The 16925-nt window shown below is 44.0% G+C and overlaps 2 protein-coding genes across 2 annotated transcripts; both read left to right on the forward strand.

Moving 5' to 3' along the window:
* The first annotated feature begins 783 nt into the window (after positions 1 to 783).
* Defb108b (defensin beta 108B) lies at positions 784 to 5407 on the forward strand. The gene is made up of 2 exons (XM_041663861.1): positions 784 to 1174; positions 5201 to 5407. The coding sequence occupies exons 1-2, from the start codon at positions 1117 to 1119 to the stop codon at positions 5359 to 5361; spliced, it is 219 nt and encodes a 72-aa protein (XP_041519795.1). The 5' UTR covers positions 784 to 1116; the 3' UTR covers positions 5362 to 5407.
* Positions 5408 to 12694: 7287 nt separating this feature from the next.
* On the forward strand, positions 12695 to 15883 carry LOC121456051 (beta-defensin 130B-like). Its single transcript, XM_041663846.1, has 2 exons — positions 12695 to 12752; positions 15702 to 15883. Exons 1-2 carry the CDS (start codon positions 12695 to 12697, stop codon positions 15881 to 15883), a joined length of 240 nt encoding a protein of 79 aa, XP_041519780.1.
* Positions 15884 to 16925: the final 1042 nt, after the last annotated feature.

Genomic DNA, 16925 nt, shown 5'->3' on the forward strand with positions numbered 1-16925 from the left:
CAGCGCTACACCCCTCCGCAGAACAGAGGGCTCCTTCTGCGTGTCTGTACTGAGCCATCTCAATGGCCTCCGGAATTAATGCTCAATTTTAGAAATGATAAAACCTCTTGGAATGGGACTAAGTGTCTTTACAGCAACCCTCTTGATCAGCGTTGTACACAGCTGTGACTGGGAATCAGCTGAAGCAGAATCAAGCGCTCGGGAGCTAGGAAGGGTTGTTAGTGTTTTTTTTTTTTTTTTTTTTTTTTTTTTTTTTTTTTTGGTTTTTCGAGACAGGGTTTCTCTGTGGCTTTGGAGCCTGTCCTGGAACTAGCTCTGTAGACCAGGCTGGTCTCGAACTCACAGAGATCCGCCTGCCTCTGCCTCCCGAGTGTTGTTAGTGTTTAAAGAAGGCATTTTTCCTGCCTAGGCCCACATCTCAAGCTACTAGCTGGTCTAGAGACTTCGAACTCAAACCCAGGTCCCCTACTCTCCCTCCCCCACAGTAGCATTTACCACCCCTGTCATTCCATTGATGACAAAAGCCTTGAGAATAAATGACCATGTCATGCAATGCCTTCATTCAATGCCTCCCTCAAAGCAAACATTCTCAGCACTGGGTTGGAAGCCAGCCACCATGCAATAGGGTAAGCTGTCCAGGACGAGCAAAGCACTGGGGAAGCTCAAACCAAGAATTCGGTGGGTGATTAATCATTAGCAAGTCTAATAATTTTGGGAAATAGTTGTCACTGGTCAAATATCTATATTTAGGGACCTAAATACGCTAGCAGGCACCTACCAGAGCCTAACTCGCTGTAACTTAACAGAGGTGGCTGCGTGATCACACACTTTCATCTGTAGCCAAACTGTTTGGAGACCATGTTCCTATTTAGCAAGGTTTTCTGATCAAAACCGGGAATGCAACCACATCCTTGATGTGTCCAGTGATCAACAAAACAAGGACTCTTCTGTCTTCCCATGGAGAGCTCTCCACAGAACTCTGCCATCCATGAACATCCCTAATGAGGACAGAGGGACACTCTTTGTCCAGACAAAGACATCCCACAGATGTCATCAAGCCACAGGTAGAAGTCTTCACTGCTTCCCGGAAGCAAGGCCAGGCTTTCATCCTCCACCATGAAGATCGCTGTCCTCTGCTTTACCACTGTCTTCCTCACGACTCAAGTTCTATCAGGTAATGAAATAAACTCGGCAGGGGCTCGGGTAAGAGGAGGTTATGGGGAAACAGTGCTCCAAGGCTAGTCTCTGTCACCTGAGGCCCAAAGAGATCCAGAAGACCCGCTGGTGGCGAGACTCATCCATTTTCCTCCGCAACTGTGGTTAGAGAAAATGAAGCCGAGGGGGTTCCAAGTGCTTGTAACTCCTTTACTCTGTTGTAAGTGTGAGTTTAACTGGACAAAGTTACTAGCAGTTTCTGGGTAACTAAAACACTGGAACAATTCTAGTAAACCTTTATCTTCAGAGCTCCGTTAACTTCAGAAAAGTTACTGATCTGGGCCATAGACCTAAGAGCTCTGTAGGCCCAGGTAGGTGGACGGGTGGGAGTCGTGACCTAGCGAGGATTGCTGCTGGCTACAAAAATCCCTATTCCAGGCTACAAAATCCCTACTCCAGTGCCCAGTGCATGTCTGGCCTTCAGCATGAACCATAAGAAGTGGCGTTTTGCATTTTGTATAGGCTCTTGACTCTAACCTGGCAATGCAAACAAATCAAGAAATCTCCCAGAATTCCTAAAAATGTAGAGCCAAGAGACGATAAGTGACACATTGCTTTACGGCAGAAGGAATTTATTCTCATTGTCTCTGGTGCCTGCTGGACCTCCAGGGATGGGTGGGGTAGAGGCAGAAAGTGGTCTTTCCTCTCACTTTGACTGTGTGCATTATATGGGCAAAGAGACACTGCTGAAGATGTCCAGCAGAAAATGTCATGGGAGGTATGATTGTCTTGATAAATCACATTTCTTCTCTAAACACGTTCAATTAAAGACTGCTGACTGCTAGCTAGTTCACAGCGCTTCATGCTGGGGGAGTGACGGATGGCTTATAGCGCAATTCCAACTCTGATTCAGGAAATACAAAATGGAAAAGGGAAAGACGGAAGTGGGAAGAAAATGGAGATCAAAAAGCAGTTTAGCACTATAGATATTTACCAGGCACTGACACCCTGCCGGGCAGCAAGTCCACAGAGACCAAAGTCATATGACGACCTTTGGTTCACAGAAAGCCGTACACTCACTACTCAACTCTGATTGCTACAAGAGACTCTATCTCAAAAAACTTTTGATTAAAAAAAAAAAAAACACCTTGAAATTTGGAATACCTGTTCTGATTTTTCTGTGTTTGTTTGCGGGTTTCTCATTTTGGTTTGGTCTGGTTTGCTTTTAAGAATGTGGCGGGGTTTCTTGTGACCCTTGAACTGGTTGGCAAGGCTGTCAGGGATGACTCTGAGTTTCTGACCCTCCTGCAGCCACCTCCCATGTGGTGGAATTCCAGGCGTGCACTACCATGTGCCAGTGGCGCTGGGGATCAAACCCTCACACGGGCTAGGCAAGTACTCTAGTAGCTGAGGTATGCCCTCACTCCCCCCTTATTCATGTTCTCATTGCCATTCAAACAAAACAGAGGACATGTGATGTCATAAAATGAACAAAAGGAAGGCCATTTCTTGTCATCAAAACAGAATTAGGGACAATGTTAAAGAAGCCGTAGGAAGGTGGGTCCTCTCCACAGTCCTCAGGCAGACACGTATAGTCCAGTTGAGCTTTGGGAGGTAAGATTAGGAGAGAGGAAGAGAGAGAAAGCAGATAGGGAGAAGCTGGGAACGTAAGTTGCAAGTCTGTCCTTATCACCTCCAATACTAGGTCACTAGATGATCTGCTCCATTCCCTCAGTCCTCTTTCCTCCTCGACCAGTGCTTTGGCAGGACAATCGGTGGATTTGCTCTGAGTCTAGATTCTGCCTGCATTCCAAGTACGTAGACATGACAGGGGGGTCCGCACTATGAAATGGACAAGGTTTATCAGCAAAGAAGTCATTTTACAAAAGTAAAACCAAGTTTTCCTTCAATTCTTATGAGTCCGCATGACATGTCACATAGGAAATTTTGTAATTTCTCAGTTGCACAATTAGCAGCAAAAAGCACGAGAACTGAGGGTGACAGCAAATTTCCTCACCTGTTTGCCCCAGAATGGAAGCAACTGCCACTCAAACCATTGGTCCAGGGCCATGTCCTGAGTTCCCGCTGTAAGCCAAGACTTGAGCCTGGCTCTAGGGTTCTCTGAGATTCCAGCAATTCATTACCACACAGTGAGTTCAGCTGAGCACACGGCCATGGTACGAGGCAAGAGCTACTGAGGTGGAGAGACACTCGGTGATTCAGCATGGTGATCATCCTCCCTGGGCTTCTAAGCTAACGTGAGTCTTCTTGCTACCACGGGACAGCCTAATAGAAAGGGAACCTGTATGTACAGCAATTGGCTAATGAAGAGATACAAAAATACAAGAATCAATCAGTTCAGATTTCAATTGGCTTCTGCCTAGCACTCAATAGGCTTAAATAGGATCATTGGCTTACAATCAAACCAAACCAAACTATACCCTTAAAATTATTTCCCAATTTACATTCTAAATAAAAATGGGTTGTTGCCTACATACTTGATCTTCTCATTCATTAGGTATTTTTTAAATATTTATTTTTTTATCTATCTATCTATCTATCTATCTATCTATCATTTATACAATATTCTGTCTGTATGTCTGCAGGCCAGAAGAGGGCACCAAACCCCATTACAGATGGTTGTGAGCCACCATGTGGTTGCTGGGAATTGAACTCAGGACCTTTGGAAGAACAGGCAATGCTCTTAACCACTGAGCCATCTCTCCAGCCCCTAGGTATTGTTTTCTATAAACCACAAAGAGTTAAATCAACTTAAGGCATTTGGATGTTAGCTCACTTCAATTTAATAGCTCATACTGATTAGAAAGGATTCAAGAATTGGTGTTGGCCAAATGAAGGGAGGAGCTAGGAGTGTGCTGATGAAAACACATTGTATATATGTACAAAATTCTCGAGGAATAAAAAAATAAATAAAATGTTTGCTGATATAGAATGAAGAAAAATAAAGCATTGGCCTTTAGGGGAAAAAATGCTTTGGTGCTTCTTTAGCTCAATGAAAAGCTTAGGAAATTGTCAAAGGAAACATTGGTTTTGTTGCTCAGAATAAAGCCACTTCTGACAGCATACACGTACGTGTGACCAACCTCTGCGGCAGTCCGATCGCAGGCCGTAAAGCAAATACCAGGCAATGTTTCAACAAGTAAATCTGTCTGCCTCTTAAGAAACCGAATGATTCGCTCTCAATGCAACGGTTTCTAAAGGAGGGCTGTAGCCACAACCAGCGTCAGAGAGGAAGGAATGAATGATGTTGCACCAAGGTGCCACAGATAACAGGGAGGGCGCACGAGTCCGTGAGAGGCAGACATACGGCCGCCTTCCCCAGAAGAGTATCATCTCTCTAGTAATGTCCTTGAGGTATATTTTCTTTTAGGTCAATATTTTAGTTCTAATTCTGAAAGACAAATATGTAAATATGGGAGATAGATAGATAGATAGACAGACAGACAGACAGATACATTCATACATACATACATACGTATGTATGTACGTAGATACACTGATACATGGATGCATAGGTAGATAGGTAGATAGATAGATAGATAGATAGATAGATAGATAGATAGATAGAGGTAGATGCATAGATACATAAATATATTGGTACATAGATACATAAGTAGATAAATAATGGATAGACAGCATATAATGTCTAGAGCGTTATCCAACAACCTAGAAGAAAAAGCAGTGAAGAAATGGTATTAAAAGCTTCTCTTTCTTGCCATTGTTGTTAGAAGATGGGAAAGAGAAAGAATAAAGAACTGTGCACATGCCTAGAACTCTTAAAGCAGAGAGCACTACTCAGTCTCGTCCTTTTGTTACTTAGAAATACCCAGTGTTGCCAGATTTCTCAAGGAGAAATTCCCAAATGTTTTGTGACATCGGGTTTTTAAGTGTTGGTGTAAGAAATCAAATAGCAATAAACATACATACAAAGTCATTTTCAGATGTGACTCCTGCCCAGTCTGTAGACTAAGTAAACATTCATCAAGTTGAATAAACAGTTACAATAACCCTCTTCTGTATGCAGTCAGGGGCAAGTTCAAAGAAATCTGCGATCGCCCAAATGGTGTTTGCCAATTGTATTGCCTTGAAACGGAAGTCTACGTTGGGAGGTGTTTAAATAGACGACCGTGCTGCCTGCCCATGGGGAATCAACCCAGAGTTGAGGACGTCACACCCAAGAGCTGAAGCCTTTCGCTCGGATCCCTCACAGCGTGTTTTATCCTCGCTTCTCTCTCTCCTGTCCTCTCTTTCTCTCTTCTGTGTTTTTAATAGGTTCTTGTCCATTCCTCAATAAGTAATAAAGAAAATTAGCAGAGAGAAGGCTGTGTTTTTAAGTTATTATTTTGTGTGTGAGTGTTTGGGTTGTATGTATGTCTGTGCACTACGTGTGTGCCTGGTACAGGTGTGGGCCAAAGACGGTGTTGAATTCCCTGGAACTGGAGTTACAGACAGTCATGAACTGTCATATGGGTGCTGGCAGTCGAACCTTGGTCCTCTGAAAGAGCAGCCTGTGCTCTTAACTGCTAAGCCATCTCTTCCTGAGAAGGCTGCTCTTTAAAGTGTGTGTTCTGGGACTGGAGAAATAACTCAGTGGTTCAGAGCACTGGCTGCTCTTCCAGAAGACCTGGGTTCAGTTCCCGACACTCATGTGGCATTTACAACTACCTGTAAGTCCAGTTGCTGAGGATCTGTTGCGCTCCTCTAGCCTGTGTGGGCACTGCATGGATGTGCATGGATGTGGTGCACAGACATCCACGCAAGCAAAACACCCATACAAATAAAAAGAAATAAAATATTGGAAGTTTGTGTTCTACCTCATGTTTGACTGTGGTTGGATTCTCAATGTGGCACATCCTCCTACCTGGCTTAGGTGAACTCCTGGTTCCCAGTGTTCCCTGCAGAGTATGGAAACCAGGCTCACATCCACTGCCTTTGTTCAGCGTCTCAACCAATCCTTCTTCACCCTTTATCTGAGTCCACTCCCTTCTCCCTTAGGAAAAATACCCTCCCTCTCATGAAAACTTGCAGGTTCTCGCTCCCTGTAAAGGGAATCCCCAAAACAGAAAGCCTTTCCCCAGGCAGTCAGACATCACTTGGAACGACTCGGACATGAGGAGAACGCAGAGAATTAAACACATTTGCTTCATCACCTCTTTCAAATGCCGTGTCCTGGACCTGCTCTATCCTGAGACTCATGGGCTTCCCCAGGTCACCGCTTTCTCCACCTTAGAAATCACTCATTGGTGTGCTGCACACTGGGGAACGCAGATCTCTTACCTGTCAGTTCGGTGGGCGGGACGTTTAGTGTGGCTACAATGGGTCAGAACCACGGTCTGGGTGCTTCCTGGGAGCTTCACTTGTCCTTCCTTCATTTTTACCTCAGTAATGGTGGTGTACCAGTCATGGCTCCTTCTCTTTGTCTCTAAACCCAACAATCACAAGTTGAGCTCGGCTCACACCCAACACTCCATTCATCCTTGGCCCCTACCCATCTCACGTGTCCCAGGACGCTTGTGGCTGCATCTGCTCCAGCTGCATAAGCCAAGACCAGCTCCCCGAATTAAGGTTAAATGGGTAGTCACTTTGATTCTTACCGCAGTTTCTCCTTGTCAGACTAGATGATGTGTTCATGCAGGACACTGAGTGGCTTCCATGCGTCTCCCTATTGTGTGACCCAGGCACAGCTGTAGAACCAAGATCTCATTGTTAGGGTTTTCTTGGGACATGAAGCTGCCAACTCTGCTTGTTGAGTGAGTGTAGATTCAAGATAGTTAAAGGTTGGTTCCCAATTTTCTGAGAAACCACCATACTGATTTCCAATGTGGTTGCACAAGTTTGCATTCCCACCAGCAATGTATGAGTGTTCCCCTTACTCCACATCCTCTCCAGCATAAGCTATCATTGGTGTTTTTGATCTTAGCCATTCTGACAGGTGTAAGATAGTATCTCAGAGTTGTTTTAATTTGCATTTTCCTGATAGCTAAGTAAGTTGAAGATGTCCTTAAGAATCATTTGGCCATTTGAAATTCTTCTGTTGAGAATTGTCTGTTTAGTTCAGTACAGCATTTTTAATTGGGTTATTTAGAATTTTAATGTCTAATTTCTTGAGTTCTTTAGATTTCTCAGAAAATTGGGAATCAACCTACCTCAGGATCCAGCAATACCACTCCTGAGAATATACTCAAAAGGTGCTCAGTCATATTACAAAAGCATTTGTTCAACTATGTTCATAGCAACATTATTTGTAATAGCCGGAACCTGGAAACAACCTAGATGCCCCTCAACTGAAGAATGGATGAAGAAAGTGTGGAATATCTACACATTAGAGTACTACTCAGTGGTAAAAAAACAATGACATCTTGAATTTTGCATGCAAATAGATGGAATTAGAAAACACTATCCTGAGTGAGGTAACCCAGACCCAAAAAAATGAATATGGTATGTACTCACTCATAAGTGGCCATAAACAAAGAACATCGAGCCTATAGTTTATGATCCTAAAGAAACTAAGTAATAAGGTGAACCCCCAAATATATATATATATATATATATATATATATATATATATAGAGAGAGAGAGAGAGAGAGAGAGAGAGAGAGAGAGAGACCCACCTGGGAATTGGAAACAGACAAGATCGCCTGACAAAATTGGGAGCATGGGGGCAGGGATAGGGGTAGAAGGAAGGGGAGAAGAGGAGGGTTGAGGAGAACTTGAGGGAATGGGATAGTTGAGATGGAGGAAGGACAGATATGAGAGCAAGGAAAGAGATATTTTGATTGAGGGAGCCATTATGGGGTTAGCAAGAAACTGGCTCTAGAAAAATTCCTAGGAATCCACAAGGATGACCCCAGCTAAGCCCCTAAGCAATACAGGAGAGGGTACCCGCACTGGCCTTGCCCTGTTGTCAGACTGATGATTATTTTAAATATCACCATAGAACCTTCGTCTAACAACAGATGGAAACAGAGGCAGAGACCCACATCGGAGCACTGGACTGAGCTCCCACGGTCCAGTAGAAGAGTGGAAGGAGTGAGAGTATGAGCAAGGAAGTCAAGACCATGAGGGATTCACCCACTGAGACAGTTTGCCTGAGCTAATGGGAGCTCACCAACTCCATCTGGACTGGGAGTGAATGAGCATGAGATCAAGCTAGTTCCTCTGAATGTAGTTGACAGTTGGGGCAGACTGAGGGGCCACTGACAGTGACACTGGGGTTTGTCTCTACTGCATGTTCTGGCTTTTTGGGATCCTATTCTCTTTGGATGTAAACCTTGCTCAACCTAGATATAGTAGAGAGGGGCTTGGACTTGCCACAGGGCAGGGTGCCTTGCCCTCTCTTAGAATTGGAGGGGGGAGGAGTGGGAAGGTATGTGGAGAGAGTGGGAGGAGGGGAAGGAGTGGGAATTTGGATTGGTATTTTTTTTAAGTAATAAAATAATTAAAAATAGATAGTTAAAGGACATTATTAGCAGGTTGTATGTGTTTGAAGACATCTTAATTTGTATAATTACTATATGTAAATATAAAATAATTAAGTAAGTAGATGGCATTTAAAGGATTTTAGCTGTATTTTATTCTCCTAGATCTGAATTGGCCAAAAGGACATTTTAAGTCTGCCATAGGGGCAAGTTGAAACCTTAAAAAGTTTAAAACTTTTGAACTCTTAAAAGATCAAAGTTTTCTGTTTTGTTTTGCTTTTTTTAATTTCTTAAGGGGGAGTTTTTTTTTATTTTTATTTTTTTGCTTTGTTGTAAAGTTAACTCAATAAAGTAGCTCACCATATTTAACTCTAGTCCCACAAGTTCTGGAGCCTTCTGACCTCCAACAGGCACCAGGCACACATGTGGTGCGCAGACATGCAGGCAAAAACAACCTTTGCTATAAAATAAAATTAAATAAGTCTTTTTTAAATGAATTAATTAATTAATTAATGAACAAACAAATGGATGAGATGTCCCAAATCTGGGGAAAGATAGGAGCAACTAGGTACAACTAATCTAAGTCTCCAAACATGGTGAACCCCAAGAGCCAGGACATGTTATCACCAAAGGGTAAATAAGCATCACGGTATCTCCAAAGAAACAGATATGCAGGCAATAGCATGCAGTGCTCGGGAACATCTCACAGATATGCAGGCAATAGCATGCAGTGTTCGGGAACAATCTCACGCATCTGCAGCCAAATGATTCTCAATAAAGGAAACAAAAACATGTGGTGGAACAAAGAAAACCATTGGCAGAGTGGTCCAGGGAGCCATGACACACAAGGTCGGAAATGACCTCCATCCCTTACTGAAAATGGGCCAACAACCTAAATGTTAGCTCAGACACAATAAGCTACTAGAAGAGAATGGTGGAGGATTTAACAAGTTGAGTAGACAGCTGGGTTTTGTTGTTGTTGTGTTTGTTTCTGTTGTTGACTCACACCCCAAAAGCAAAGGCAACAAAGTGAATCTATACAAACGGAATAACATCAGACCAAAAGGCATCCTTGCCTCAAAGGGAAACAATCAAGGGACAGACCGCTGAACGGGAGAAGATGTTTGCACACCATTAATCTGATGAGGAGGTAATATTCAGAATCTATCAGGAACTCAATGTGCAGCAAGAAAATCTGATTTTTTTTAAAGAGGAAAAGTTATCTGAATAGCTTTTTCTCAAAAGAGAGCACACAAGTAGTCAAGAAAAATATGGAAAAAATGTAAGTGCCCAGAAAATGCAAATTCTGTTCATAATAAGGTGTCCTCTCAGCCCAGTTGGGATGGCTATTATCAAAAAGAAAAAACTCACAGAAATCAAGGAGATGGTGAGGGGAAATGTCTCACACAATGCCAATGTGGATAGAAATCAGTACAGCCAAGAAACGGAGCTGAGTGGAGGCTGCCCGGAGTTCCAAACAGAACCACGGGGCCAGCAGTGGCCCAACTAGACAGAAATGCAAGCGTATTTCCAAGAACCATCTATCTGCACTCAGATGTTCACTGCGGCAGAGAAACAGAACACACCTAACTACCGTCTGTGGAGGGATGAAGAAAATGTGATATCCAGATCATGGGCACAATAAAATAGTGTCCCATCATTTAAAAGGGACAAAACTCTACCATTGTCAGGAATGTGGACAGAGCTGGAGATTAATGTCTTAGTCTGTGAAACCAGCCACAGGAAGACAAACACCACGTTATTCCAATCTGCACTGTTCTCTCCATGACATAGACGTGACCTCAAACTGGCGACTCTCTAGTGAGCTCTTCTCTCATGAAGTTTTGGAAGGTGTCTGAACATCGTTTTCATCTGTGACGGCATGGCTAGAATCAGGAAATGTACGAAGTGACATCAACCAGGCACAGAAATGCAAACCCAGTGAGCTCTCACTCGTTAGTGGAAGCTTACAGGAGCTGATGAGATATGAGAAGAGAGTGGACAGCCGTCCTTGGGGTTCAGCCGGGGGATGGCGAGGAGTAGAGAATGGGGCCGAGACAATACCAGTGTGGGGAAGAAACTCTAATGCTATACAGTTTGCAATATTTTTAATGTATCAATTCCTGAGACCGTCATACATGTCTACGATGTATTTTAATCATATCCACCACTACTCCTCCCTCTAACTCCTCCCAGATTTACCTCTCCTCCCTGTCCCTCCTCTCCCTTCCCCCTCCTCCCTCTAACCCCTCTCAGATCCACCTCTCCTCCCTACCCTTCCTCTCCCTACCACCTCCTGATATGGGAGGTGATGTATGTTGTGAATATGTTTTATTGCCATTGGCTAATAAAGAAGCTGCTTTCAGCCAATGGCTTAACACAATAAAGAGAGAGCAGGCAGAGTCAGAGAGAAGCCATGTAGCTGCCCACAGGAGACAGACACACCAGAACCTTACCGGTAAGCCACAGCCATGTGGCAATGCACAGATGAATAGAAATGGGTTAATTTAAGGTATAAGAGTTAGCCAAAAATAAGCTTAAGCTATTGGCCAAACAGTATTGCAATTAATATGGATTTCTGTGTAATTATTTCGGGAGTCTGGGCAGCCAGGAAACAAACAAGCAGCCTCCCCCAACACCCTCCTCCCTCTAGCTCCTCTATCCCTCCTCCTTCTCTATCCCTGTCCTCCCTAGCCACTTCCAGCTTTGTGTCTTCTATTTCTTTCTTTTTTTGCAAGACATACCCATAGGAACAATTATGTCAAGAACATAGAACATTTAGTTCACAGTTTAAACCCCGGCACTCGCGAGTCCAAGGAAGGTGGATCTCTGGGAATATGAGGCCAGCCTGGTCTACAAAGAGAGTTCCAGGACAGTCAAGGCTGTCACACAAAGAAACCAAAAACAACAAAGAATAACATTCTATGATGTTCTTCTCAGATTTAGAGCCCCTTCCTAAGAAGGAAACGCATGCCTAGTGTGTAAATCTGGCCAAGGACCCAGAGTTGAGGAGCCGGTGAGCCCCAGAAGTAAACTTATACAACTATTTGACAAAAATACCCTGGTATCATAGGGTCCTCTAAATGTGTGTCTTTCTACCAGCAAGCTAGAGCGTGGATCTTATTAGAGAAGATTCTTTGTGCAGTGGGTGGAGGTTAACACAGAAACTCACAACTGGTCAGAGGGAAGAGAGTAAATGACTCTGGAGTGCCACAAATAGGACACACACGGACACACACACACACACGGCACACACACATACACACGGACACACACCAAGGAACCACTGCAGAAGAAAGGAAGGAAAGATTCTAAGAGCCAGAGGTCAGAGATGAGCAGAGCAAACCATTTCTTCTCTCCACGACAGGAACTGTCCTCATGGGCTCACGGCAGTGGTGATGCGCCCACATAAGTCCTGAACAAGATGATGCCAGTCACCATTTCAGCCCAAAGTGGGAAGGGGTTCATGAGCACCCCACCCTAACTGAAGAGCTGTGGACAGCTGATGGCTTCTGGGGGCGGGACGAGTTTGTTTTCTTTAAAGTGGTGGTTCTTGGTGGGTGGGCCATGCCCTAGTGGATAACCTCACCCTGTAAGTATACAGACAGCGCAAAGGGAACACAGTGGGCTATTAGAAAAGGATATGCAATGGTTAATTAAACAGTTCAAAACACTGGGGGATAAGTGTTTGATCTCATTGAGGAAAGGAAGTTGCTAAGTATCCTAATTTAACCATTATATGCTGAGTACGAGTAGTTGAACCCAACACTGCCCTCCACAAACAGGTGCAAACATTATATGCCATGTAAAAATGATCATCATGAGCTGTGTTTTCCAAAAAGAGAACTGGCTACAGGTGCTGACCCTTGCTGAGACTGAGCACACATGGCAGAAGGAAAAGGTTACCCTCTTGGTTTACTATTCGTTAATTTGTCACCAGATTTAGAGACTCTCAGGTTTGGGACTATTCCAACAGAAGCAGGTTTTCTTCTTTGCACGTTAAGCTTCACTGAGCAGAAGGAACCTCAGTCCCCCAGAAACGAATAAAAGCCCCGAGCATCACCATTGGCCCACCTTCCACACTGCTGGCCGCTTAGCCATGAGACCCCATTCCTGCCTGGCTGTCCTCGTGCTGTTTGTGATGATAATGCCAAAAGGTAAGTGGGGAAATGACGGCAGGATCGGGGCTTCTGAGGATGTCTACTGAGGGGCTTTGTCCCCCATAACCCAGGTGTCAGCACATGGACCTGAGGATCCTAAAGTCCAGCATCTTCAGAACTGATGAGGTCCAAATTCAGAAAGATGAGTCTTAGCAACATAAAAAGGGGCCCAAGAACTCCACCATGGGGAGCGAAAAGCCCAAGTCGAGAAACAGAGACTCAGAAACTACTTGACATAAAACTTAAGTCAATAGACTTTAAAAAAAAAAATGGCTACCACCAGCACCCCAGTCTCCAAAGGAGTGTGAAGATTAATTCATATTGCTGAGTGGATGGAGAGAGATAAAGAGTCCATTGATGAGATGTGTGTGTAAACACTAGAAGCAAATAAGACAACTTAGGAGCAGAGGAATTAGGGGGAAAGTGAAGATAATGGGAAACGTCGATTTAAAAAATGCTACTTGTAAGGCTACAGAAAGCATGTAAGAGTCTGGTTGCAACCTCAAAACCCGCAATTCACATGCTTGAATACTAGAATACAGAATCAAAATTAAAGTCACTCCAGTCTCTTCTGGTTGTTTCATGCAGATTCTGGTGAGAACTTAGAAAATTCATTCCCTGCTACTTTTTGGAAAGAAGGGGGCTTGCTGAATATACCTGAGGGAGCAGTGGGCTGCACAGCAGTAACGACACTGCCCACCGCCAGCAGGATGCCCTCATCTCTCTGTTTTCACTGAGGGAGAGAGCCCTTCTTGGCTCAGCTCTGCGGTTCATTTAGAGCACAGCCAAAGCCTCTCTCTTGTGGGTTTGGACCTAATTTAGGAACATCGTCACATCTACCTGGCACATAGCTGCACTCTCAGAGGGGACTTGATACAATTCCCAGCTCATTTCTTAGCCCTCCTCGAAAGTTTGACTGAGGTGGACAGACTCGCAGGGACGTGTGATGTAAAATATGACGGTAATTATTTGAATGTGGATAGCACTTTAGTGGTCCTGTCTGTCACTTTAGATAACAGAAGCCATGCTCACTTGAAGAACACGCTTCCACTAAGATCCCACGTGTGACCGCAAGGTTGAACCAAGTTCCCCTTCCTCTGGGATTTCTTTCCCCCAATCTACATGGACGTAAAAATGGCAGCTGATTTCTGCCACACTTTAGCCTCAAGGTCTCTTAACTGAGTAGTGAAGAGACTGGAGAGATTCTTTGCCATTTTGCCATGTGTGACAGCATTAAAGAACCCAGAGGGCACTCAGCTATGTGGAGGAAACCAGAGGTGGTGTTTCAGTAATACGAGGACATGAAATAACCGAACTTGGAACACACACTACAATGGTGGTTATCAAAGCCAGAGGTGAGGGGAAGCAGACTGGGGAGTTATCAAAAACTCAGTTGGACAATTTGATGAGTAAATTTTATAGACGAATTCTAAAACTTTCTGGCCATAGCTCTTAAAGATGTGAGGATGTTGGGCCTCGTGGTGAGTATTCTTATCATAATAAAATACAGAGAATAGTGGAAGTCTGTTTAGGAGGACGGGAGAGAGAGCCTGCTGCAGAGCCGACAGGGAACCCAGAGGCCTGCATTGCAATTCAGGGTCCCTGGCCCCTCGCTCTTCCCACATGGGTTGTCCCTCGAGGACAGAGTAAACCAGAGTCACGCAGTTCTTCAGTGCAAGCAAGCACTTCACACGACCAGGTCTCTTGGGAACCCATGATGTCAGAGCCCCAGGAAAAGATCAAAGCATCTAACTTCCAGTGTGATCTTTTATTCTTCTTACTGTTTGAGAGCTTTATGCACGCCCACAATGTGTTTTGATCAAGCCCACCCCCAAGCCCTCCTTTCCAATTCTTCCTCTATCCCCACCACTTTTCTCTCGCAGCGTCATGAGATTTGCTTGTGTTTTTATGGTTTATTATTTTTGCTTCAGCAGCTGTTAATTGACATCAGGTGGGCACTTTGTCCCAGGCCTGGAGACGCTGTGGCAGCAGAGGGGAAGGTGGAGAGGGGAGTCTGTCTGTCTGCAGAGACAGCTGAGTGGGGTACACAGGAGAAGTGGGGGAGGCCAAAGCTGTTGGGGAAGCAAGTCAGGCCCAGGGCCAAAGGTTATCTACACTGCAACCTGGACCCCATGCCCTAAGCCCTTGTGGGCTTTGCTTTTAAAAGCCAGCTTCTACTAAGTCAGCTTCTACTAAGGACCATAAGCTGACGTGTGTCTTTTCTGTGACATCTGTTGTCATCATCAGTGGGAAGAATGACTGACAATTCGTGGTGCTGGAAAGACAAGCTGAGGGCACTGCCATGTAGCTATGTTCTCCTCAACAGCTAAATGAATTAAGAAAACATGTGGATATACGTGAAGGGAAATTTCAACCCTGAGAAGTCTCTCCATGCACGTACACACGAAAAGCCATCGAGTAACTCAATAACCATGTTCTTAGACCGTTCTGAAGGGTGAGCTGAGGTGAAGGCAGAAGGGTGGGTTGATTTTCTACAAAGTTAGTTTGAGCTAAGGACATATGCTTCTGATAAGGGTGCTGTTGAAACTACTTCTTGGTGGAGGTATTGATGCCTTCAGTTCAGGGTGATTCACTAGAGAGGAAACTGAGCAAGCCATTGCTAATCCAGTAGAGTCCCAACGATACCTTCTCCATCGTGGTTACAGCCAACACTTCCATGCACTTACAAAGTACTGCCCAGGATGAGGACCACATCTCTAAATCCCACAAGTTAGCCTGCTCACTCCAAGGTGTATATAATTCCAAGCCCCTAACCTCTTTCCCTAAAAAAAAAAAGGACACTATTTCTGTAGAAGCATATGATCTTTCTGTGTAGACAATATTGTGTCTTCCATTCCAAAACCATCTTCTGGGGCTGTGGTTTACTGCACACTTTAAGCACTTTGAACATGAATTCATGGTGTTGTTCAATTCCTTCCTGTGCAGGAAAAGCTGGCGTTATCCCTGGGGAAAAGCAATGCATTTTGTTGAAAGGGATATGCAAAGACATAGCATGCACGTCCACAGATGATACCATTGGCGAATGCAATGATGAGAAAAAATGCTGTCGGAAGTGGTGGGTGTTCGAACCCTACCCAACACCTATTCCTAGAGGAAAATCTCCTTAGAGGGGAGAAAACTTGCAAGCCGTCAAGTTTCAGAAAGCATGGACAAACTGTGTAGATTTCGACTTAAGTACACTCACCTTCTCCCTTGCCTGGAAATAAATGTTCTGAGTCCGTTCTTTCTGCTCTCTCAAAGTCTCTTAAAAATCTCCTAGAAGTCAGTAAAAGGGGCTGAGGGGGAAATGCCCTCCCTTCCTCAAGATGTATTGGAACATCTCTGCTTAGTGTCCAACTTCAATAATTTTAAAACATGGCTTGAGAAATTATTTGGGATTTATCATAGCAATATTCTCCTTTCTAAATAATAATAATAAGCTAGAAGAAAATGTATGAGAACTTCATACCTTGAGAATATCTGAGCAAAATGAGCACCCAATAAAAAAGATCAAGATAAAACCCAGCAGTGGTGGCGCACGCCTTTAATCCCAGCACTTGGAAGGCAGAGGCAGGTGGATCTCTGTGAGTTCGAGGCTAGCCTGGTCTACTAGAGCTAGTTCCAGGACAGGCTCCAAAGCAACAGAGAAACCCTCTCTCAAAAAAAAAATCAAGATAAAACTTGAAACATGTAAAACGATGAAAATGAAGTACGCAGTGTTTGATTGTCTTCACGGGAAAAGAAACACTGTCTCTCATTTGCCCCCGGAAAGGACAGCATTTTTCTGGACTGAGAATGTAGCTCAGAAACAGAGCATTTGACTGATCCTGGCTCGAGCTACTAAATATAAATATGAATTTCACTACTGATGAGATCTACTTAGAGCCTATGGGTAAAAAGGCTGTCAGTCATGTGATCTTGCTGACACTGCACTGAGATTAGGCTGTAATTCCTACTGCCTCCCCCCAAATACAACCTAAAGTGACAGAATCCAAATCCATAAAATCCCCAAAGATTACATTTCTCCGTGTCTATCTCAAAAGGTTAAGAAACTCCTAAAATATACACGATTCTGGGAGAAAATGGCTTTTGAATTTCCTTACAATACAGCTATTAACATAAAGGTAATTTATCTGTGAAACTTTAAAACATGACAGACCATCTTACAGG

Source organism: Microtus oregoni, unplaced genomic scaffold (genome assembly GCF_018167655.1).
Source record: "Microtus oregoni isolate MIOR12 unplaced genomic scaffold, Mior012 000001F_ref0000356, whole genome shotgun sequence".
Taxonomy (NCBI): Eukaryota; Metazoa; Chordata; class Mammalia; order Rodentia; family Cricetidae; genus Microtus; species Microtus oregoni.

Coding starts and splice junctions, on each gene's coding strand:
- Defb108b (XM_041663861.1), top strand. CDS start 1,117: ATGAAGATCGCTGTCCTCTGCTTTACCACTGTCTTCCTCACGACTCAA. Junction 1,175..5,200: donor CACGACTCAAGTTCTATCAG/GTAATGAAATAA, acceptor TTCTGTATGCAG/TCAGGGGCAAGTTCAAAGAA.
- LOC121456051 (XM_041663846.1), top strand. CDS start 12,695: ATGAGACCCCATTCCTGCCTGGCTGTCCTCGTGCTGTTTGTGATGATA. Junction 12,753..15,701: donor TGTGATGATAATGCCAAAAG/GTAAGTGGGGAA, acceptor CTTCCTGTGCAG/GAAAAGCTGGCGTTATCCCT.